Source organism: Sciurus carolinensis, chromosome 14 (genome assembly GCF_902686445.1).
Source record: "Sciurus carolinensis chromosome 14, mSciCar1.2, whole genome shotgun sequence".
Lineage (NCBI taxonomy): Eukaryota > Metazoa > Chordata > Mammalia > Rodentia > Sciuridae > Sciurus > Sciurus carolinensis.
This window is the reverse complement of record NC_062226.1, coordinates 77463213-77489280: the sequence shown is the minus strand read 5'-3', so window position 1 is coordinate 77489280 and position 26068 is coordinate 77463213. Positions and strand designations below refer to the sequence as shown.

At 37.4% G+C, this 26068-nt stretch overlaps 1 protein-coding gene across 6 annotated transcripts in view; it reads left to right on the top strand.

Moving 5' to 3' along the window:
• Positions 1-26068, top strand: part of Prune2 (prune homolog 2 with BCH domain) — a 264764-nt gene that overhangs the window by 63167 nt on the left and 175529 nt on the right. For all 6 annotated transcript variants that reach the window (XM_047524259.1, XM_047524258.1, XM_047524256.1 and 3 more), the window contains exons 5-6: positions 5186-5338; positions 7848-7942. In XM_047524259.1, coding sequence (XP_047380215.1) covers positions 5186-5338; positions 7848-7942 — 248 coding nt within the window. The remainder of the gene's footprint in view (positions 1-5185; positions 5339-7847; positions 7943-26068) is intronic.

Below are 26068 nucleotides of genomic sequence, written 5' to 3'. Positions count from 1 at the left end.
TACTATCATTCCGTCCCCTATATGCCTTCCCTTCCCTTCATTTACCTCTACCTAATATAAAGTTAATTATTTGTGATTATTTATAGAAATACAGTCAATTTTGTATTTATGACCTCATGTGCTGCAAACTTGCTAAATTTACTTACTATTCTAATCTCACTTGTAAATTCCTCTAGTTTGTTACATATACAAACATCATGCATGAGGAAAGACAGTTTGAATATCTCTTTTTCTTTTTCCCTTTAATTTATTTTGCTTGCCTTATTTCTCTTTGGCTCAGATTCACAGTGTGTTGTTGAATAGGAATAGGAAGAGTAATAGTAGTCATTTTGGTCTTATTTCTAATTTGAAATGCAAGTCTTTCAATATTTTGCAATTAATTATGATGTTTGGATGTCTTTATCTGGTTTTCATAAATACCATTCATCAAATTAAGGAAGTTGTCTTTTCTTTCTATCTGCTTGAGATATGACAAAATCATTAGATCCAAATGACAAAATCTTGGATCTAATAGTTACTTGACATTTGTTGGATGATCATATGAATTTTCTCCTTTAGTAATATGATGAATTAAATTAAATATTTTTTGAGTGTTAATTTGGTCCTTGATTCCTGGCAGTTCCCTACTTGGTGACTCTATAATACCCTTTTATACACTGTTGAATTTATTTGGGATTAGCTTTTTAAAAATTTTTATTTTTTGCCTCTGTGTTCATGAGAAAGATCTGCCTCTAATTCTCCTTTCTTATAATATCCTTACCAGGTGTTGGTATCAAGGTAATACTGGATTCATAAAATAAGTTGGAAAATGCTCTTTTTCTATTCTTCAGAAGAATTGGTATAAATTTACTGTATTTCTTTTCCACTATGAATGTACTTTTCTCTTTCTTCATCATGTTTTGCTAATTTTTGCTTTTTATATTTAGAAGCCACATTATTATACACACACAAATTTAGAGTTGATAACTCTTCCTAAGGGTTGGCCCTTTAAGAATAAAGAGGTATTTCTCTCATGCAGCGCTTCTTGTCATGTGATCTACTTTTTCCTATACTGGTGTATTTCTTCACCTTCATTGTGGTTGGTGTTTGCACCTTATGTCTTTTTCTATCCTTTCACTTTTAGCCTTTCAACATCATATTTAAGGTGTACTTTTGTAAACTGTATATTGACACTGTGGCTTCTAAAATTCAGTTTTTTAGTTTTGTCTTTTAATTATTTTGTCTCTTCACATTTATTGTAATTGCCATTACATTTGAATTTATATTTATTCTTGTTTTCTAGTTATCTCACTTTTCTCATTCTTATTTTGTTAGTTAAGAATTCTTTTTAAAAAAATTATTTTAGTAACACAATAGAAAATATACATATGATTAAAATATCATATAAATGGATATTGTTCCTGTTTCCCTCAGAATCCAAGATCCTCAGAACACTTTATCTCCACTTAACTCCTAAAGTTTTTTACCATTGAAATATACTTCAATTACTCATCTATTTTAAACTTTCTAATATATTATTATAATTGCATCATATGGTGAATATTGATTTATTCTCACTCATATTTACAGTGTCCAATGTTCTTTCTTTTCTGCATCTTTTTGTTTCCTTCTGGAATGCTTTTCTTTTGCCTAAATGTTTCTCTTAGTGTAGGTCTTCTTGTGACATACAGTTTCAGCTTTTTTTCTGAAAAATGTCTTTATTTTGCCTTCGTTTTCCCTTTTCTTTTTTTTGGTCCTGAGGATTGAATTCAGGGGCACTTACCCACTGAGCCACATCCCCAGCCCATTTTTTAAATGTTTTATTTAGAGAAGGGCCTTGCTGAGTTGCTTAGGGTCTGGTTAAATTGCTGAGGCTGGTTTTGAATTTCCCATCTTCCTGCCTCAGCCTCCTGAGCCGCTGGGATTATAGGCATGTGCACTGTGCCTGGCTTCTTCTTCATTTTATGTCAGCATTCTGAAGATGAAGTTCCATTGTCTCCTGGTTTCATTGCATTAGTGAAGAAGTTCATCTCAATTTCATTGTGGTTCTTCTGACTGCAATGTCTTTTTTCTATGGTTATTATTTTTTTCTTTCTGTAATTTTTTCCTGTCATGTGCCTGTGGGTGTTTTTCTTTGTATTAGTCCTGATTTAGGTTCATAGTATTTCTTGCATGTTAGAATAATATCAGTTTTGAAGCATCTGTTGCAACCATTGCACCAACCTCATTCTCTCTCCTCTCTCCTCTCAGAGGGAAATGATTATACATGCATTAAACCTGTCTCCAAGTTTCTTATGTCTCTTCTACTTACCTCTGTATTTTTTCATTCCCCTTTCACTCCATGTTTCCATATGGATATATTTTAGGGTTCACTAATGTTTTCTTCAGTGTGTCTAATCTTCCATTAACATATTTTTGTATTCTTAAATTCAGTTATTATATTGACAATTGTAAAATTTCATTTGATTGTTTTACTTATAGATTCTAATTTTCTTCTATAATTCTCCAACTAGTTTTTAAATTTTCCTTTGGCTGTTTCCATTCTTTTCCTCATGAGTTTTTCCTCTGGAGTTTCTGGTCATTTGGTCTTATTCCCTTTATACCAGGTAAATTTTTTATTGAGGACTAAACTATTGTATATAAAAATGCAGGGACAATGAGCCTTGAATAATGAAATTCTTTTGCTCTAGAGATGAATTATTTTTATATTTCAGAGGAATTATAAAAGTAGAAGATAATCTATTCTGTTTTTGACATGGTACACAGCAGGATTTCAATCTCCATGAAGATTGTTCTGTTTTTGCTTCACTCTTTTCCTTGTGTGTGGATGGCAAACTTTTTCAGAATAGGAGAGATAGTAAATATTTGAGGCTTTGTAGATCTATAGTCACCGCTGCAACTACTCAACTCTTTCTTCACAGTACAATAAAATCTATAAATGATATATAAATTAATGGGTATGGCTGTGCTCTGATAAAACTGTTTATAAAAACAGACAATTTAACCTCCAGACCAAATTTTCCAACTCTTGTCCAGTGTGCTGTTCTTCAGGTGTACTGTGTCAAAACTTGGGCTGTTTAAGACTGCTTGTCTACAGAGGGCCTAGACTCTATTTCTAGCCTCCAAAGTCCTATGAAACTATTTTTGTAAACCTTCTCAGCCCATTGGATACAACTTGAATTAGCAAATACCCCATAGGGAATAGCAACACCTGATGTTGGGTTTGATTCTCTGTACTTACTTTCTCTCTAGGATCTTAGCTTCTTAAGATACCCTATGTAAACGTAAAAAAATAAATAAAAAAAAAAGAAAAAAAAAAGAGTGTCATGTGGCTAATCCTCTAATGTTCTTGAAGATATTTTTGAATATTTTTTTATTTTTAAAATCTGTTCTTTTTAGATATACATGACAGTAGATTGTATTTAGGCATACTATGCATTCATGGAGTATAACTTACTCTAATTAGGATTCCATTCGTGCAGTTGTACATGATATGGAGTTTCACTGGTCATGTATTCATATGTGAACATAGGAAAGTTATGGCTGATTCATTTTATTGTCTTTCCTATTTCCATCCCCTTTCCCTTCCCTTCATTCCCCTTTGTCTAATCCAATGAACTTCTATTCTTCCCTAGCTGCCCCCTCTTATTGTGTGTTAGCATACACATATCAGAGAAAATATTCAACCTTTAGTTATTTTGGGATTGGCTTATTTCAGTTAGCATGATAGTCTCCAGTTCCATTTATTTTTGAGCAAATGCCATAATTTCATTCTTCTTTATGACTGAGTAATATTCCATTTTGTATGTTTACCACATTTTCTTTATCCATTCATCTGTTGAAGGCACCTAGGTTGGTTCCATAGCTTAAGTCTTGTGATGAGTTACTATAAACATTGATGTGGCTGTGTCACTGTAGTAAGCTGATTTTAAGTCCTTTGGGTATATACCAAGGAGTGGGATTAACTGGGTCAAATGGTGTCTCCATTCCAAGTTTTCTGAGAAATCTCCATATTGCTTTCCGTATCAGTTGCACCAATTTGCATTCCCACCATCAATGTATGAGTGAACCTTTTTCCCGACATCCTCACCAACATTTATTGTTACTTGTCTTCTTGATGATTGCCATTCTGAGTGGAGTGAGATGGATTCTCAATGTAGTTTTAATTTGTACTTCTCTAATTTTTGGAGATTTTTTGTTGTTACTAATTTGATATTAATTTTTTGTTCTTATTCTTTATACAAAATATCCTATCCTAGCCAGAAGCAGATGGGGTCTTTCTTGAAATTTATCCTTAATAAAGAGTATGAAAATCATCTTTACATTTTGAATTTTATGTCAGAGATTGTCAGACTGCAGGGTTTATACTCAAAATCTGGTTGGCTGCCCTACACCTTTAAATGATCATTCAATCTGAGTCTGTTCAAATTGCTAAATTATTCTTATCTTAGTTCTTATACACAATCAACCTCCCAATATTCCTTTTCTGATTTATTCTCTGCCATGGTAGTCTGGGCAATTCTTATAAAACATGAAATTGAGCATACTACTCTTCCTACTTAAACTTCTCCATTCCCCTTAGAAAGTAAAAGATAAGCTTTATGGTAGTTTGTAAGGCCCTTCATGATCTGGCCTCTGTCTACCTCTCCAATCTAATTTTTAACATTTTCCCCTGAGAACCATGTTGGCAAATTTCTTTTCATCTAAACCTGTGAATCCTTCTAACTCGGTCATAGTAAACTACTTCAAAACTGTGTGGAGCTTGAAAGGTCAGCAATGGACTTCAGGTGAACCACCTTGTCAGACAGTTTAGTTGCTGATGGTGGAAGTATATAATCATTTAGTCAATAAAATCATATATAAGATTAGTAATGTGATAAGTGGGAGAAATATTCTCTGTGATTGCTTAAAGGGAATAGTGTTGACTAGATTCTTAAATAGTTTACCACTAATTACCTTTTTTTTTTTTTTTTTACTAATTACCATTTTGAAATAATTTTAAACTGAGGTGTAATCACTTGCAAGTGTTGTGTGGGGTGGGGGGAAAGATATACATATAGTTCTTTTGTCCATAAACTGTGTGTCATAGAGCATGCAAGGGTCAGTTAAGATGCAGAGATTAATATCTGGAGACCAAGGACATTGCTTTTCCTCCCCTCGCCTGGCTGGCTGAGAGTTCAAGGGCATTTTTGTCCATGCCTTTCAGGCAGTATCCTTTTCAAGTGGATGACCATGGATCCCGACAAAATCTCAGAGAAGCAAGAAGAGATTCTTTCTGTCCTGGAAGAAAAGTTTCCTAACTTGCCTCCAAGAGAGGACATCATCAACATCCTGCAGGAGACCCAGTTCAGTGCTCAGGGTGAGTGACTGTCTCCCACCTCTCTCACTGCTTCCAAGTAGACATGGTCTGTGTGTAGTGTGGTCAGGACTGTGAAGGTGAACTTAAGCATGCTCTCTCTGTCTTTCCTCTTGCTTTGTGCTGGTGGAAGATTTTTCGGGCTCAGATGTTGGCTCACCTGGAAACGTGTGGGCCCCGTGTCCTTTCCTCTGAGGTCTTTGTGTCTGGATGTGTGGTTAATTCATGTGTCTAATGAACACCCCAGATGCATCATTACCTGCAATCCTTGTGCTTACAGAGTTCTATTTTGGGAATGTGGCAGAGGCAACATCAAGCACAATGGGATTTCAAAAATCAATTAATTTTAGCAAGAAATGAGAGAGAAGATGGCTAAGCTGATAAAATTGTTTTCTAAATCTAGGCTGTATCAAGACAGTGAATTTCTAGGATCAACTGTTTTATAATAACAAATAACTATAATTCAGTGAATGCTTAACTTATGCAAGTTTCTGATGGTCTAACTCTGCAAGGACAATCTTCCTGAATCCTCATGACAACCAGGTGCTTCATTATCTATCCTCATGTTGCAGATGAGGACAGTGAAGCACAGAAAGGCTTCTTTGCTTTCCCATCATCAAACACACATCTGAAAAGTGTCCAGGCCAGGATTTAAATCCACACCATTTACATGTAAAATGCAAACACTAAATTATATAACTTTCTCCTTTACTTTGGGATTGCCCTGGGGCAAAGCAGTTTATTTGGGAGACCTTCACTGATAGGGGAGTGGAGTGTTTTCTCAAGCAAGTCAGTTCAGTGGAAAACCAGAGGTTAAGGCCACTAGCAAACCTTGGGAAAGAGTGTAAAATTGCACCCTTGGGTGATCCCAGCTGAGGGGTGCAGTGTTGTGCAGGAACATGCTTGCCCTGGCTCCAAACACTGGTGGTTAAATTTTGGGGAATTTTGTGAATTGGCTAACGTTGGATTGGTTGCTTGAGATCGGCCATGGTACAAGTGTTGACACCACAGAAACTGACAAACATTACAAAGTAAGTTTTGTTGTTGCCTGTTAAGTATTTATCCGCAGACCCACAATGAAGGCCACCTAATCCAAGGGATGTTAATTCCCTAGAGTAAGTTCTGGCGGCTGGAGAAAACTTTCAGGAAAAGATGCAGGTGCTGGTGGTGGAGCATCTTGCAGGGCACACTGAGATGGAAAGGTCTGAGGAAATGTGGGACAGGCACTGACAGCAACTGCCACACCTCAGTCACCTGTGTGCCAGTGTGGGTGTGCGTGAACGCATAACTGAGGGATGGGGTGCATTCTCATTCATTTTCACAACTACACCAGACTTTTTGTGTCACAACATATTCTATAAATCGTTTTTTGCTATAGTAGGAAAACGTTCAGCCTTTCAATCTTCTAGGTAAAGAAAAATATTTAGTACCTGTTTTCCCATGCTGCTGGGATGGACAGTGCTGTGAGTTGACAGGGTAGGCAATCAATTGTGATGTCTTTAGAAAGCAACTGGGAAGGATACCTGTGCTTTACTAGGCTTTGCTGTGGTTCTTCTTCTAAGAGAGAAGGCCTAATTAGAAGTAAGAATGTAGTGTGAAGATTAAATGTTAGGCGAGGCCTTTTCTTGTTTTGCTGTGTTAGCTTTCATTGATGTACATTGGTCAATTGACTACAACTATGTAGTACTGGTAATGTAGCCATTCTGGATTATTCCTCCCATCCCTTAAGGAATTCAGTGACCCCTACCGCTAAAGCCTATTACAAGGGCAGCCAACTCAATTATGTTAGTTTTATGGGTTACATTTGTAAAGTGCATTTTGAATAAAATTATGCTAGAAAACATAGGGACTTGCCTAAATGCACCCTGAAAGCAAATCTTGGTCTTGTTGGCATAATTTGACTAATTTGCCTGTTTTTCTCCATTTTTCCACCTCCACTCATTCTCCCCCACTGCCAGCTCCCTCTCCCCCAACTCTGGGACTCCAGAGGCTGATCCATGAATATTTAATCTTCTGGACTCCTTTGGCACTGGCTTCTGATTGGATTTGGCTAATGGGAAAAGTCAGTGGCATGTGGGGGGATGGGGGGTTGGGGAGAAGAACAGCCCTGGTATTTCTTCCCCACTCCCTTTTGCTTTGGTGCTGTATATGGCAGCATCTCTTCTCCGGTCCCAGGTTTCTCTTTCCTTCCCTGTCCTTTTGCTCCTCTGTGGATGCTGCACCATCTATTACTCACATTTTCAGCCTTGCCCACATTTCTGTAAGTGGCCTGACACTAAAGAGCTTTCTTTTGTAAACATGAGAGGTGGCTCTTTTTCTTACCAGGAACTTGACTGATACAGACACTGTCACAAATGTGATTATTGCCTTAGTGTTTGTTTATTATGGATAAAAGTGATAATAGAAGACAAAATGCTGATATTAACAGGTGAATTCTTTAATCCCTTGATACTATTTTAAAAAAGAAGAGTTCCCCAAGCATAACACAGTTTTCCCCCACTGTTATCCACAGGTTTAAGTATTGAACAAACAATGTTGAAAGATCTAAAGGAACTGACAGATGGAGAAATAAAAGTGGCCATTAGTACTGTGAACATGACCCTCGAGGTAAGAGTGTCAATGTTTTTTCAATAATGATAGATTTCACACAATTGCAGTCTGAGCATCTGAGATGCAAATTTCTTCACTGTTTGTCTTTTGTTGTGAATGTTTTGTGAAAGATTGACTTGGCATGCTGGTTATTATTTTGTGTGAAAACATTATGCTAAGCCAATGAAAAATGCCAAACTTGGATTCTCAAGATGAACGCTATTTCATTCATCTTAGTAAAACAAAACCTAAAATAAAAACATTATGTGTGTGTATGTGTGCTTAACTTGTTTGATAGCTTTTATAATATATGTGATTAGATTTACTTGCACATTTCCTGTGTTCCACTCTGCCTTGTTCATAGACCTTTGCTAAGGAAACAAGGGGTTCTTTAGCCTTTGTGAGTATTTGGATACATGTCATTTTGGTAATCAATGGTGACAACTTGAGTAGTAATAAGGAACCTCCTTCTAATGTGTTAAATGAATTAGTCAGAGTGAATTCTACTCTTTGTGACTTGGTAAATTATCTTCTTCTACTTTGGGGGTTTTCAATGACTTGTGTGTTCATCTTAATTAACCCAACTAATGGGAACTATATTTTATAGAGGCACACTTGGGTCTTTGCAGAAGTCTGCATATTTTTTGTCATTTTATTGCCTCAGTCAAGCTATCCACCTTGGTGCTAGGTAGAGGCAAGTGTGTGGAGTTAAAATTTGCTGCATAGGAATTTGTCTTTTTGAATTTGTCTTTTTGTTTTTGGAAGTGTGTTGCTGTTCCTTTTTCCTCCACAGTAATGGTGATTATATCTGTGTGTATATTTCAGTGGACTAACAAGCATGCTCAGTGGTGTCTACACCTCAGAAAACTCAAGAACAAGCCAGGAACTTTTTTCTGTGATCTCTTTGTAAAACCAATTCCTGGTTGATTGACATAATTCAGCTCTTAGGTCTACATGAATACCAGGAGGCAGGCTATTGTCAAATTGTGTAGTGCCTCATAGTTTATAGAGCTTGTTTACAGAGATTGACTTGACTATTCCTATGGACTTTTCAGACTGATAAATACTCCATTTAACTAGTTGTCGATGTGAATCAATACAAGAAAATATGCAGTTTGGGATGTAGCAACTAGATAATCACCTTCAATTAGAAATCTGCTTTGTGTCTAGAAACCCAAGAAAACATGGATCTTGCAAGGGTCAGTAGCTCTGAGAATCATTTCTCCTAGTTCAAGCCTTAGGGTTTTCTTTCTCTTTTCCCCCTCCCCTGTCCCCCTTCATTAAATGGCATCTTATTAGGTTTTAAATGCCTTGTTTGGAATTCCTTTCTAAATTAACATAGAACATCTTGTAATTGTTTAGGGAACTGTCTGTAGTTAGCAAATTATTTTAAGGCTATTAATATTATGGACTTATTGTAGCTTTAATGTACCTTCATTTATATTATAAGGGTTTACAAATGGCTTTGTCAGATATGTTAAACTGTAAATGTTCATCAAATAGAATCAGTGATAAAATGATCATCTTAATCTTGACAGTAATTTACACAGAGGTCCAGTAATTAATCAGGTGGTTAAGTAGGTCTCTGGAAGTGCTATATAATTTGGGAGGGGGATAAATACATTTGTATATATAACAAAGGGTACAGTTAATCAGCTAAATGAGAACTTTCCACTTTTGCATCATGGGGACATTAAAGGTGACCAAGAAATGGAGAAAGAACTCCTTGGCAATATTCTATATTTTTCTAGAAGGAGAAAATGCACATTAATTATCCAGTTTGTCAGTTGGTAAAATACCCAATTTGAGGACTGAGTTTTGTTTTCTCTCTGCATCGTCTTGTGATGCAATGGTATTTTCCTGGTTCCTACTCATGTTTGATTATATTTCAGCATCCCTCTCATTCCCATCCTCTTCCCTTTAACAATAATAATACAATCTCCACAATTTTATTTTGTGTGTTTTGGAGTAGTTTTATAATTAACCTTTAAATCTATATACAATTTCAAAGAAATCTTCTTAGTTTCTATGATTTTATAAATCTTGCTTGTCCTTCAAAGCATGGTCAACCAAGATACTTCATGTTGACTCTTAGAAACTCTCCACTTTTTATTACCATGTTCTGAACTCTTATAAAATTTAGTACTAACCAACTTAGGACTTAACTGTATATTATGTTTTCCATTGATTTTAAACTTGTTTCTTATATTTAATCATGGTCAGATAATATTTTGAGTTAATTGAGGGTAATGATGCTCTCTTTGACATGTCTCTTCAATTTTCTGGTGTAATACTGGGCACGTCATAGGTGCTTAGTAAATACAAATATTTAGTTAAAACATGTTGATGTTTGCAATTTGATCCTTTGATATCTGATTTTATTGCCTTTTGAATTTACCACCTAAGCATCCAAAGCAACTTCCTTTGTTACCATCCAACCAGTTTCTTTTAGACAACTCTGGCTGAAACTGACATCATAAAAATAAAAATAGTCCGCATATGCATAGATAATACTTCTTATCCAGCACTTCAAATACAGAATGAATGGCTTTGCAAATTAATTAGCTGTTGAAACTGGAGTGGATCAAATTGTGGTTCTATAGCAAGTCATGGAAAAGGGAAAGAGGATTTGTTACATTTTCATTGGTCTGTTGAAACAACGTGACTTCACAGTTGTATGTGTCATGGTCTCTATTTGCCTAATGACCCAATTAATTTTCTTGGATGGAAATATTCAAAAAATTAGAAGGATTTTTCTCCTTATAACATATACAGCATGCTATGTGAAGGGAATCACTGGTTTGGGAGGTACAAACCACTGCCTTTGACAGATGGATAAACTCTGGTCTTCTACATAAGGCAAAAGTTTCTGTGTTAACCAGCTTTCCCTTACTGTGACAAAATGCCAGATAAAAGCACCTTTAAAGAAGTAAATATTTATTTTGACTTATGGCTTCACAAGTTTCAGTCATGGTCACTTGGCTCTATTGTTTCTGGGACTATGGCAAGGCAAAGTATCATGGTGGGGAACACATGGTAGAGCAAAGGTGTTCACCTCATGGTACCCAGGTAGCAGAAAGAAAGAGCTCACTTTGAAAACAAAGCCTTTACCCCCAACCCATTACTGAATGAATCCATCAATGGATTAATCCATTGATGAAGTTAGAGCCCTCATGATCCAATCTTCTCTCAAAGGCCCCACCTATGCACTCAGAACACTGCTGCACTGGGGACTAAACCCTCAACTCATGAGCTTTGAGGGACATTTAAGATCCAAACTGTAACAGCTTCCAAGCCCTATGTCCCTCATTTTCATTGTAGTATGTCTCAAAAAAAAAAAAAAAGCCATATAATATTAGGAATGAATGAACCATCATAAAAAACAAATTATTTTAATAGTGCAGAGTTTCAATGCTTTGTACACATGTGAAGTTAAAGTGAATGAGATTTTAAGGGGAGGGATGGCTCCAAATGACCTTATTTAAAGTTAGGAGGCAGTCCTTCTTATAGAGAGGACTAGTGAAGCTAGTACCGTGGGAAAGCCACTGCCGTCCCGTTTCATATGACCTCTGGGACATTCCAAGTCTGAATGCACCAGCGTCACAAAGTGGGACCTACTTCACTGGTTGATGATTGTCGTATTGATCCTTTGTACCCTTTTCACTGCTTTCCAATTTGACTATCAGAAGAGAATTGATGCATAACAAAGAACATGTGTGAGTGGAACAAACTTTGCCTTTGTTTCTTTGCTAGCAGAACTGGTGATGACTATAATTCTTTGACCTACTTTTACTCCCTTGTAAAACAGTATATTAGGATATCAAGGGGAGGGGGTCACAGCTTTCCATTCTAATGAGTTTCATGGCCGTATCAAAGTAATAGTTCCTTTGCTGATACCAAATGCTATTATACTTCACTTAAGCATCTCTTGAAAGACTGTACGCCAGTACCTTTACTCAAGAAGGACCACAACCAGGCACTGACTTGATCACTTTTTGTGATCAATTGTACAATGACTGATTTTTACATTATACATTATGAACTATATGTACCGATCCGTTTGCTGGGGCTGTCATAAGGAAGTACTATAGGTACCATGTGACTTGGCAGAAACATTGGTTCACAGTTCTGGAGGCTGGAAGTCTAAGATGGAGATGATAGCAGGATTAGTTCCTTCTGAGGGTTATGAGATTGTATCCATTCCTTGTTTCTTGTCTAGCTTTTTTTTTTCTTTATTTTTTTTGTGGTGCTGGGGATTGAACCCAGGGCTTTGTGCTTACCAGGCAAGCACTTTACCAACTGAGCTATCTCCCCAGCCCCTCTTGTCTAGCTTTTGATGGTTAGCTGACAAGCTTTGTTGTTCCCTGGCTCTTGGAAGGTGTCACCTTGATCTCTACTCTTAACACACCATTCTCCCTCTATACCCATCTCTGTGTCCAGATTTCCCAGTTTATATAAGAACATTAGGACCCACCTAATGATCTCATCTTATTACAACAGTCTTATTTCCAAATAAGGTCACATGCTAAGGTGCTAACAGTTAGGACTTCAATTTATGAATCTGAGGGAGACATAATTCAACCCAGGGTATTTGTCATCATGAAATTCTCCAGACAACTTAAAAGAATAAAACTGGGAATAAGACTGCCTATAGGAACCTATGGTCTGCTAAGCATATTTCATCTATTGCTGCCATGTGTTTTTATTTCAAATCAGTTTCCTGTAAATGAGGAATAACAGGAATTTTCAACTCTTGAAATTGTGTCTCCTTTTGGAGCTGGAATCCTAAAGAACTGCTCAGGTCTGTTTTCTCTCTGGGCTGTGGGCTGTCCTTCTGCTGTGCTCTCAGCTGGGGACCTCTTTATGACCAGACAACCTGCTATTTGAAACCTGAAAGAACACGTGGGCTGCATTCTGGTTGAGTGACTCAGATCCCTGACTCACTCTGCTTTACCCATAGAACACCAGCCACGCTGCACCTTGAAACACTGCAGGAGGAAAAATACTAACATTTTCTGTTAGCATTCAGAGCACAGACCAGAACGAATTTCCAAGATCACTGTGTAACTCCTTCCTAACAAAAAGAAAAGTTTACTCAGGCCTCAGTGAGCATAAGTGACCCAGAGTAATCAGGACTTAAGTCTGAGTAAACCAGCCTGAAATCTATGCCAATTTCAGGCACTAAAGATGATCCTCATTATTTCAGCTTGGAATGTTTTGGGAGGTCAAGATAAAGGTCCCTGTGTTTTCCTACTTCAGTTTGTGATAGAATGCCTAGTCTCTTTGGGGTGAGCATGCTATTTTTGATTAACATATTTTTCCAAATGCCAAGTACTTTGGAGTGTTTTGAAAATATGACTTTTTACTTTTCAAAGCCATTCTGCCCAATCAGTGGAAATAAATGTAAAGCATTCTGTAGGGTTGGAATCACAAGTGCTTCCATTTTTCTTTCAGGTTCAGGTCTATGAGCTCTTCCTGGCTACAAGAATAAGAGCTGATATGTGATGATGAGTACTCATTGTACATCAGACAGTAGGGTGAGACCTTACAAGCATAATTCACTTGATAATTCACTTGATCCTCCCAGCACCCCCCAGAGATGGAGGTGCTATGATCATTCCTGTTTTGGTTGAGGTGGTTCCTTGCAGCTGTAACAGATAAACCCCAGATTTCAGAGGCTCAACACAGAAGTTGTTTGTTTTTCACTCACTCAACAATCCCATTTACTGTTCCTGGTCAGGTGGCTGGGGTGCTGAAGAGCCAATATAAGGCTCCCAAGGTTGCCCTGCAGTTCATCTCCATCCTATCTGAAAAGGAGAGTGAGGAGCTTGGAGGGCCAAGAATGGAGGTTCATATGCATCCCGTCTAGACTTGACCCCCTTCACTTCTACTCCCAATTCATTGGCTCAGTCCCTTTAACTGGAGGGAAGCTGAGAAATGTAGACTAGTTAGGTGTCCAGGAAGAACCAGTTTGAAGAATAATTTGTCAGTGTCTGTCATAATCTCCATCTTGGAGGTGAGGAAATTGGGATCTAGAGATGTTAAATCATTTATCCAATGTAGAGCTAGGACCTAAATTTAATTTTTGATCTGTAAATACCATTCAAGTCCTAAGTGCTCATAGTAGACTAATTATTGATCCTGATGTAGAGGAAGTTTGGCAAAAGCTGTCAAGTAGATAAAAGTAATAGGAAAAAAAAGATGTTGCGGGGAGAAATTGTGTAGAACATACCTTGTCCAAGGAAAGAAGTGTGTATGTGTTTTCTCAGTCTATCTCTAGGATTCAAGGTCATGTGTATTTTGGATTTCCTTATTGTGATTAAGTTTTTTCAGATATGGGTCCAAAATGGAAATAATCAGTTAGTGAAAAGTTTTAATGATGGAGACTTTTTATTGAAATGAAACAGTATTACTTTTAAGTCCTATAGTTACTTCAAATAACAACCCTCTAAGTATCTGAGGTGTTGAAGCTCTTAGTTCATATGTGACTGAAGAATCCAAAAGGGGTTTGGAAATAGCAGAAATGGCCAGGCAACTTTCATTGTGTGAATTTAAAATCAGTCTGCATAAGGCATATGAAGTGTGAATCACAATTGAAAATTAATTTAAAGCTAATAATTCATAACTTCTTAAGAACAGTGGTAGAATGGAAAGGTTAAACATGAACCCAGAAAAGTGAATTTTCATTCTTATTGAGCTAAGAGTGGTTCTTAGTAATGAGATGTAACTGAATGAGAGAATCAGAAATTCCTATTTAAAGAATGGTTTATCATATCAGTAGCAATAGCACTTTCCCTTTGAAAAAACATATAAAGGAATTGAAACTTACAATATTTTGAATCCTTATGATTTGTATGTAATCCTCCTTCTGAGGATGGCCAAAAATGTGTCAAAGATACTATGTTAGTCAGCTTTCTGTCACTGTGACAAAATGCCCAAGATAAATCTACTTAAAGGGATGAAAGGTTTAATTCGACTCACAGTTTCAGAAATTTCAGTCCCTGGTCACTTGATACCATTGCCTTTGGACTTGGGGCAACACAGTATATGATGACAGGAATGTGTGATGGAGAAGGCTGTTGACTTTATGGTGGCCAAGAAGGAAAAGGAGAAGCAGGGTTAGGTTCCCAATATCTTCTTCAAAGACACATCCCCCAGTGACCTAACTTCCTTTCACTAGTCCCCACCTCCTAAGGATTCTACTACCTCTAATAGTGCTGCAGGTTGGAGACCAAGCTTCAACGCATAGGCCTTTTAGGGACTTTCAGTGTCCAAACCATAGCAAAACCTGCCTACCTAAAAATACCTTGTAATGGAATTCTTATTTTGTATCTCTGGCTAAACTCAAGTTGGAGGCAACTTGATGTTTCCATTGACAACTTCTCTCTAATTTTACCTGTTGGTCAGTATTTCAAATGTACTTAAATGAGTTACAAAATTTGGTTCATCTATTATGCATCTCTGTACTATTTAGTACAAAGTGCCTTTATATACTTTCTAGCTACTATTTTGCTGTAGGAATTAGATAAATACTGTTATGATCTGAATGTTTGTGTTCCCCCCAAATTCCCATGTTGAAACTCAATCCGTGGTGGAGTGAATATATTAAGAGGTGGAGACTTTAGGAGCAGATTAGGTCAAATTTTACGATTTCATTTTTATAATGGCTATGTTTAATTTGCAAAAAGAGTTTAAAAATTTCCTGAAAATTTAACAATACGTTCTTGCCAACCCTCACAAGTCAGCTGCAGAGCATCACTGGGAAGAGGACCAGTTCTTGATGTGATGAGGGGCATGTGCATATGGGGGGAAGAATATGAAGGCAACCTTGTTTGGAGACTCTCTTCCAAAGAAGGGGGAATTGCTTCTGGTATCCATGCTGTGTCTGTCACTCTGACTTTCTTCTATAAAATTTGTTGTTTTGTAGCTACCATACTCGGCATATACAGGGGGTGTTAGTGTACAGTTCGTGTCTTATTAGGCATAAGCATAAGGTCACTAGAACTTTAGGAGCATGCCAATCACCAATCACTTGCATGTAATAGAAATACATTCATGTGTGAGATAGTGTAGCTGAAGGATTCATAGCTTTATTATTTGATTTTATTTTTAGGTAACCCACCATGGAAATTGTTGTTCTGCTTTTGTCATCAAAGAAAAAAGTAGAATCTTGATTTATGATTCATAATTTGCTTAGCTGGTTTCATGCACTTTGGCCAATTGTATCATACTTCCAACAGTTATTAATTTTAGCTCACACTCAGAGTAAGTAGGGTTGCCTGCAGGTGGATACCACAGGTCACGTTTAAAGGACTAAATAGCACTGAATAATTAGGCTTTAGGATCTTTCTTTTTTGAACACAAAACATCATGGCTGCTGCTGGCCAGTTACCAGACATACGGGGGACCCAGGTATGTGCCTTGGAAGCCTCATCTTTCTGCATTTTACTCTCTTCTTCAGCTGGAGATGCAGAGCTTGCTCTCCAGTGATGTTTCCTGGATCATTGTCTTTCCTCCTGAGGTTTCACCTTGCAGACTATTCTAGTGAGTTCTGGTAACAGCCTTTGAACCACACTGTGGATTTTCCATACCACCTGGGTCACCGCCTACTTTCCCCCTTCTTAGTAGACTTTGCATAACTTTTCCCTTCCCCACATATTCACAGGCTCCTTTCCATAAGCATTGCTCTAGTCTTCATGGCTGCTTCTCCTGCCTGGGTACTTCATACTTCCTTCTCATAATGTCACGGTGCATATTTGTCATTAAAAAACCAATAAAATTTTTTCCACATGTCATCCAAATGCCTAAGTTGCTCCCTTTGAATGAGACATTTCTGGTATCTCTGTCTTTTTTATCTAGAACCTCTCTTCTGAGTTCACCATCTTCTTTGGGGAAATAATTTTATCAGAAGGCATTTTGAATAAATTCATGTAGCCCTATATCTTATACAAACAAAAATCACATTTCAAAACCTTAAAAGATAATAAGCAGGAAGTTCAGTTTTATTGGACTCCTGTAGGAGGAGGCAAGTTGGCCCTTTATTCAGGAAGGAAGTGGAGGATTGCTGTCTCCCTCTCTGACAAATAATCTGTTGACACTGGCAGAACCCAGCACCTGCCTTGTCACTCATTGCCCTTTAATATCTGTTGGTATTTTAAAAAGTCACTAGAAGCCTTTGTTCTTGTCATTTTAATCATCCCATAAGATGACAAATAAAATAAAATAAAACAACCGATCGAGTTAATTCATTCTCATCTTTGGCACTGCTGAGGAAATTAAGAAATAGTATTGCCCAAGAATGTGTCTGTGACAGTTTGATGTTTCTTCATAGCACAGTATCTAATGCTCTTCTGCATCTTTGCTTGTAAGAAGGGAAACCCTCAGGACATAGTGAAGTGCCAGGATGATTGCTCTTTCACTCTGTAAATACATTTTTAAAGTGTAGTATAATGTCATTTTGATGGTTTAATTTCTGGAAGGATTTGGCTAATTACATTTTTAGGAATGTGTTCAGACCGGTTTTAGCTGCCTGGAGTTACTTTTAATAGCAGCGATTGCTACCTTTTCTCTGGTTTATTTTCTCTGTCTCCTGCCTTCAGAGTTATTTTGCTGATTTGGAGCCCCGACCTTGGTTTAAATTAGTTTGATTGTAACATTCCTGTGAATCCTATGCAATATTTTAATGGTTAATTATGACACTGTATCAACTTGTCATAGCAAAGCAGGCTGTGAAACTAGAGAGAGGAAAATTGTTTTCTTGTCTTGTGACAGAGAAATCTCTTTAAAAGAGAACCAGCGAAGTAGGCCATGGTGCCCCTTTTCCACACACAAGTGCTGGGCTGGTTTCCTAAGTAACCGGGACGGCTTTTTACACAAGAAAATGAAATGCTAGACTTATACCATGTAGTCAGAGGCAGCTCAGAGAAATAAGAAACATCAAATAAAATAATAATTGAGTATAGTTCCTTTCTAGACGGACATCCTTGGTGGTGTTCCTTGATCAACACCGGCTGCTAAGGTGCTATACCAACTGTTGGTCAGTGGTGCCGCCCTGTGGTAGAAACAGGAAAACAGGTAGGACGCTAGAACCAGGATTTGGTTATTATTGTCCTCTTTTATTCCCTCAAAAAAAACAGTTTAATCCTTACTGTATTCATAGCATGGTGCTATTCAATATCTTTAATCATTAAAATTTTAGAAAACAAATACACTCACTGAGTGTGTATGTACCTTAGTTTTATTTTCTAATTGAACTTCTATGACCACCTTTTAGAATGGTTCTTATGATGACTGTTTTATAAATGAACTTGAACAGATTGTTCTAGAAAAAGTGGTTTGTGACATGAAGTATTTTGGGTTATGTTTTGCCTCCCAACATTTTAGATTAACACTCTTTTTATGATACCATTATGAAATCTAGTATTCAGTTTTTTTCACAAATACTCGTGCCAGACATACCTGTAGATGATGACTCTATTGTTCTGGCTTTAAAGAGTGTTTTCTTTTATACCAAACTGGAGATAATATGGTCATTGTGCCACCTGCCCAAGGAGCCTAAATAATGAAGCTTTCAGCCTGATAGCCACTAACATGCCAGCTCAGCCTATACCCACCATATTGGCTAATGTATTCTCAGGACACCAAGATTGAAAAGAAGGACTCAAATTCATGCACTCACTTTGTTGATCCACTTAATCACCCATTAATATAGTTATTTGTCATTAAACATTTATTGAGTAGCTACTGTGTGCCTGGAGTATAGACTAGATCTGGTGCTGCAGAAAAAGTCCCAGGAGATGGCACTGAAGCAAAAATATGAAAGACATGTAGATATTGGCTGTGTAAATGAGAACTGTTGGGGAGATGGCTAATAGAAGGTGGGACGATGAAGGAAGAATTCTTCAGGAAAGGGAAGCACAGTTGCTAAGGTGGAATGTTCTTGATTGTGAGTTAAAAGCACCAGTGAAATGGCCTTATCCCCAGTATTTGGATGCCTTTTGGATTTAGCTTCACAAACCCAAAAGATACTTTTTGCACAGATATTCCCACATGATCTCCTAATGTGACACAATGTGAACTATGAAGTTAAACGACTTTTCAAACTTTGACCAAGTCATGGTTCTCGTTTGGCCATGGAGACAAAACTGGCACCACACATTTTGCATCAGGTTAGAAGTCTAAAACAAAGCAAAACAATAACAACAAAACTTTAAGATCCTTCTAATGAAGCAAGTGACAGCCAGACATCAGTAGGTGCTCAATTGTTTCAATAAATTTGCTCCTCTGCCCAGTCCCCAGTGGGTGAAAAGTTCTTGGTGAACTCCTCCTAAGGAAATCTACCTCTGGGTACCAAACCTGAATTGATAAGGTCTTTCCTAGGTCCAGACTCTGGATTCTCTGAGTTTGTGAATGTTCCTCCTTCCCTGGTGTTGGTGTTTCCAAGGATTTGGTCCTATTGCTACAGGAAAGGAATTCTTAAGAAATACTGTTACTGTGTTTCTACCAATCTACTTTTTGAACTCTCAAGTCAAAAATATAAATACTCTATTTCCCAGGATATGGTATTTTCTGAGTTGGTATAGTTTGCATAACCTCTTTATTATATGGTGGTGTGAATTACTAAGCAGTTGCTGATCACCATGGAGTCCATGAAATATTGCAAATTGCTAACCCCTGCTGAACAGAAAGCAAAAATCATAGATGTAAAGGAGATTATATGAGGTAAGGGTTAAAGTTTTGGATCACAACCCAGTAGCCAGGCTGCTTGGTTTGGGATCTTGTTTCTGACATATACTAGCTCTCTAATCCTCAGTTACTTAACCTCAGCGTATCTCATCTATGAAATGAGTCATAATAGTGCCTTCTTCAGAGGATTATACTGAGGATTAAATGGGCTAATATTGGCAAATGCCTAGAATGGTGCCTGGTACATGATAAACCCATCATAAATGTTAAAATAAATTAGATAAAGCAATTATTTGGAAACTGTCTATCCTAAAAAGGTTTTTGGGTAGTAAATGGCTTTACCATTAATAACAGTAACAGTGTATCTTAAAATATTTTTCAAGTGCAAACTGAAGAAAATTTGAAATTTATATTTGCTTTCATCATGATTTCTATTAGTCTAGTACTGATTTTTAAGCTTGACCATGCATCCAAATCACCTGGAGGACTTGGCAAAACACAGATAGCTGGGTTCAATTCCCAGAGTTCTTGAGTCAGTAGGTATAGGGTGGAGCCTGAGAATTTATATTTCTAGTAAGTTTCATGATGCTGCTGATGCTACTAGTCTAGAGACAAGACTTTGAGAACCCTGGTTTAGAGCAATTAGATTCAAGTCTCAACTTCTGTTTGCATGCTACACAGATACTGAGGAAGGGAACTGACTTCCATTGAGTACCTACCTAGATCCCACAACTATTATTGGTGCTTTATATTAGTTGTCTCTTCAAGTCATCACACCTTTCTTTTGGTAATATTCCAACCCAGCAATATTGCAACCCAGGAACAGCTGACTCCAAATTCCTATTCTTTGCTATTATTCTGTGTTAGGTCACAGAAGAAAAAACTAGTTGTTAACATAGTCTAGATTTTTATACAATTGCCTGACTGACTTAACTGATTGTGAACACAGTGTAAGAGTTCTGGTATGAGACACAAAAAGCTCCTATTTCAGTTTGCTTTTGCTATACCACAAACCTCACCAAAACTTCAAAAAACAATTTAGTATTTGTCATAATTCTGCTGGTTTTGCCAAAGCTCACTCTACTGCAATCAGGGGACTAGGACTGGCTAGGATTGACTGCTCTAGGACAGCCGAGATCAGTAAAGCATCCGCCAGGGAGGCTGGAATGAATGACTAAATGGCTGGTCTCCTCTCCATGTGATCTGTCATCCTGGTCTCCTCCCCATGAGAGCAGAAGCCATCCACGGTGGAAGAAACAAGAATATTGGGGGCCAAGAGTCAGAAGTTCCTTGAAGTCATGCCACATTCTGTCAAAACAAGTCATAGGGCCATCCCTATGCAAATGGGATGATATTCCGCCTCCAGATAGGAAGAACTGGAAAGAATTTGTGACCAAACTCCACCAGAACTCCTGAACAGGACTATCTCTTATCTAGTTTCACATGCATAGTTGCATCTTGGTATCCATGGGAAATCAGTTTCAAGGTTCCCTCTTGGTACCAAAATCTGCAGGTGCTTAAGTCTTGTCAAAGTGACATAGTATCTGTTTATAATCTATGCAGATCTTCCCATACACTTTAAATCTCCTCTAGATAGCTTATAATACCTCATATTACATAAACACTATGTAAATGGTTGTCACACATTGTTTAGGGAATGATGGCTAGGGAAAAAATCTGTACATGTTTAGTACAGATGCAGTTGGGTTTTGGTGGGTATTTTCAATCTGTTGTTGGTTGAATCCATGGATATGAAACTCACAGATACAGAAGGCCAACTGTATTTGTACCTTTTTGAAAGTTGTAGTTAAATATTTACCACATGCACCTCAGATAAAGCACTAATCTCTAGGATATATAAAGAACTCAAAAAAACTTAACACTGAAAAAACAAATAACACAAACAATAAATGGGCTAGGGAACTGAACAGACACTTCAGAGAAGAAGATATATAACTGATGGACAAATATATGAAAAAATGTTCAACATCTCTAGCAATTAAAGAAATGCAGGTCAAAACTACTGTAAGATTTCATTTCAGCCCAATCAGAATGGCAATTATCAAGAATACAAGCATAATAAATGTTGGTGAGGATGTGGAGTAAAAGGTACACTCATACATTGTTGGTGGGAATGCAAGTTGGTGGGAATGCAACCACTCTGGAAAGCAGTATGGAGATCTCTCAGAAAACTTGGAACCATCATTCGACCACCTATTCCATCCTCAATTTATATTCAAAGGACTTAAAATCAGTATACCATAGTGATGCAGCCACATCAATGTTTATAGCAGCTCAACTCACAATAGCTAAACTAAGGAACTAACCCAGGTGTCCTTCAATAGATGAATGGATAAAGAAAATGTTATATATATACATACATACACACAATATACATATATACATATACATACATATATACATATACACACAATGGAATATTACTCAGCCTTAAAGGAGAATGAAATTATGGCATTTGCTGGTAAATGGATGGAGTTGGAGAGTATCATGCTAGGTGGAATAAGTCAATCCCAAAAAACCAAAAGCCAAATGTGTTCTCTGAAATGCCAATGCTAATCCACAATGGGGGGCAGTGGTGCTAGGGAAGAATAGAGTTACTTTAGATTAGGTAGAGGGGAGTGAATGGAGGACAAAGGGCATGGGGGGGGTAGGAAGAACAGTAGTGTGAAACAGACACTATTACCTCATGTACATATCTATATGACTGCATGACCAATATGATTCTACAATATGTACAATAAGAAAAATGAGAAATTATACTCCATTTATGTATGATATATCAAAATGCATAAATGCTTTCTACTGTCATGTACAACTAATTAGAACAAATAAAAAATAATAAAGGAAACAAGCAGAAGAAAAAAATAGTCCTAGTTATATTCAGATGAAGACCATCCTGCCAAGTGTTCTTAAGCCCGTTAGAGTCCCCTTACCAATGAGCATTGGGAAATAGCAGTGATAAAATCAGGTTTTTGTTTTTTTGACCAATCCAACTAATAAATGTTGCCTCTTAAGATGAGACTAAGGGGTTCAGGACTCTAATATTCTGTTTGCAATCTTAGAGGTTTCCAGTAGTCTAGATAGTTTTTTTAAATGAACTACTTTGAAAATATTCATAAAGATTTACTTTGGGTTTGCAAGAATTCATTGTAATAGGAAAATATAGAGAGTATGAAGACACCTATCTGGATGCTTAGGTTAAAAATGTTCATTCAAGAGAATAAGAAACTGAGTGAGTTTATATTTATGTGTGGTAGAATTGAATTTGAAAAATATGAGAACGTTGAGCATTTCAAGACAATATATTTGTGAAAGATAGTATCAGTGTGAGTCACAGCAGAAACAGATGATCTATTCAGTTGGAATATTTTGAGAAAGTTCTAATAAGATGAACCAGTTTATAGGTTTGAAGGCAGAGCAGAGAAACTGTAGAGAAGAGAATTGTTTCCCAGGGGCTACCCACTGTAAGTCTGAAAGGAAAAGGAAGGGAGAAATTTCTAGAACTTTGGAGGAAATGGTTGAAAAGAGTCACCTTGAGAGGAACCTTTGGTCATGGAATGGCTAAGTTCACGGTGACCTCAAACAAAAGGAAATGGAGAAATAAACACTCTGCCTTCACTCTACTTCCGCTTTCCTGGCACCTCCTGGGACTTTCCATTGGCTGAAACCAACAGGAATTCAGAGGTCAGGAGAAATCTTGAATGTTGTCTGTGAAGTCATTGTGCTGTGGCAGTGAGCAGGGTGGAGGAGGGTAGAAGCTGGTTCTGAAGGGACAAATGGAAGAAAAACTTGCAGAGAGACCTTTAATTAGACGGTTTAGCTGAAGCGCCAAGTTGGTAGATCATCCTTCCTACAGTCATGTGTGAGACCAGGAGTCTTAGCCTACCTTCTGTTATTATAACTGAATAACACAAATGAGGTAATTTATAAAGAATGAGATTTATTTAGCTTTAGTTGGGAAGTCCAGGAACCTGGCCCCAGCATCTGGTCCACAACTGGTGAGAGTCATCTTGCTTGTGGGGACTTTCTATAGGTCCCAAGGCCAGGTAGGGCATCACATAGTGAGAGAGGTACAAACAAGGGACAGAGTAAATGACTTTTTGACAGATCCATTCTTGAGATAACCCATTAATTCCTGAGTGGTTCATTAATCCACTCATAAGAACAGAGTCCTCATGCTCTAATCATCTCTTAAAGGTCCTGCCTGGTCCCACCTCTGAACATCTCCCAATGGGGACTAGGTTTCAATATGAGTTTTGATGAGGACATAAAAACCACAGCATGAGGATACATACATTTCAAGAGCATATAAAATCCAGTTTCACAGTTTTAAGCCTCCCACTATCTTAAAGGGATTAAAAATATTGGAATTTGGAAGTAGGAAAGAGGAGCCTGGGCAATGGATTTGAAAAGGACCATTCAAAGAGATACCCAAGGTGTTCCTTTCAGTTTGGGGGGCACAGTGGGCATGTGCTTTGTTAATTGCTGGAATATCTAAAGAGTAAGAAATGTGTTGGTTGGTTGGGTTGATAGTGGGTTCTAGAATGGCTCACTGCACTGAGTGTCTTTGCACCAAGAAAGTTACTTGAGTAGTAGACACAGGAATCTTTACCATAGGTCAGACCCAGGCCACATGTGAGAGACAGACAGCCTGCATTTTTCTTAGATTTTGCCCAAGAAAGCTGGTTTAAAGTGAAAACAAAGCAGGTCTCAGTTGACAGAAGCTAGAGACAGAGCAAGCTTCACCAGGACTGGGAAATGAGGAATAGAAATTCCTTCTGACAATCTAGGAACACAGGGAGGTAGGAGAAGGGAGCTCCAACAGAGCCAAGGTCTTACATGAGACAAAGCCTCAGTGTAAACATCCATGAGAAGCAAAGAGCTCTAATATTGACTCCAGAAAATAACAGTGAAGTAATGACTTTCCCATTCCTCTGATCTCATCTTGTGCTCCAACCTAAAGAGGGTCAGAAACTACAGTTAGCAAGAGTAATGAGGAGCAGAAGGGACAGAGAGGAAAGATTGAAAAGGAGAGCACATTCCTTCCCACCAGTAATGGGCCTGGGTAGGAGTGGGGAGAAGCTTACCTCTATAGAAGATTGCAAGTTTGCCTATGGCATGGAGCTGGGCATTTTGAGTACTAAATTGAGACCACATCTTGTATATTAAAATGCTTTGGGACCTATGTTAACTAAGAGTATGCAGAAATATCATGGGATTTGCCTGAGATTTTACTAGGATCAGAGTAAGAATTAGCCCCACAGCATCATTATGCAATTGTACCCTACAACTGTTCCTCTTATCTGTATTTAGTTTTCTCCCTGCTTCATGGAGGATATATTCCAAGACCCTCTGTGAATGTCTGAAACTTCACATAGTACTTGACCCTATATATACTCTTTCTTTTTCTTAAACATACATATCTGTGATAAAGTTTAATTTTTAAATTAGGTACATAAGAGATTAACAAGAACCAATAATAAAATAGAACAATTGTAAAAACATAAAAGTTACATGACTATGGTTTCTCCTCTTGAATGTGTTGTAATGCACTATATTATCTATTTTTGAACCACAGTTTACTGCATGTAACTGAAACTGCAGAAAACAAAAGCACAGATATGGGAGGGCTACTGTATACTCTATAGAGAAAAATAGGTTACCTCCCCCTGAGATAAGAGAAGGTGGTCTTGTCTCTTCCCCACTCTACTCTTTCCCCTTGCTAGGAATTTGCTTCTTTGTGAATTATTTCTTCTTAATAGCCTATGGTTTAAACTATATAAAACTATCAGATTTTAGATGGAGAAAGCTTCAAGGGAGTAAGCAAACATCATGGTCTTGCTTATGTTCCTGTCTCCTCAGGATATAGCTGGTACTCCATTTTGGTTGTGTGAACCCACCATGAGGTGATTTGATGGAAAATCACTTGAAAAGGAAAATGTATCAGTGTCAGCATGAATATTTAAAACTATTATGTATAGTACCAAGTTTTGTGGTATATTTTAAGCATGTGACACAACGGGAAATAATAAGAAGTTTTCTTCTTTGAAAAAGCAAGAATACACTGTTAGAACTTCTTAATTACTAGTACTCTTTTTTTTTTTTTTTTTTTTAGACACATTTAAAGTACCTGAAGCTTTCTCTTTGGTATTTAATGGAGGTTTATTTGCAAGTTTGAACTTTTGATATTCATCCATTATTTGATTTTTAGTTTTTGAGATTCACAAACTTTCTCCCATTTTGTATTCATGGCTGTGTCTGTTGAGTACCAAGATTGTATATAAATTTGTTTTTTGTTGCTAAAGAAGCAAGTAAACATGTTAACATTTAATCTTCCAGTAATGGAATCAGAAACAAAAATCTCAGCAACTTACAATGCTGTTCAGAGATATTTTTCCGCTGCCTGTTGTGAGAAGTTAGGGTATGTAAAATAAATGA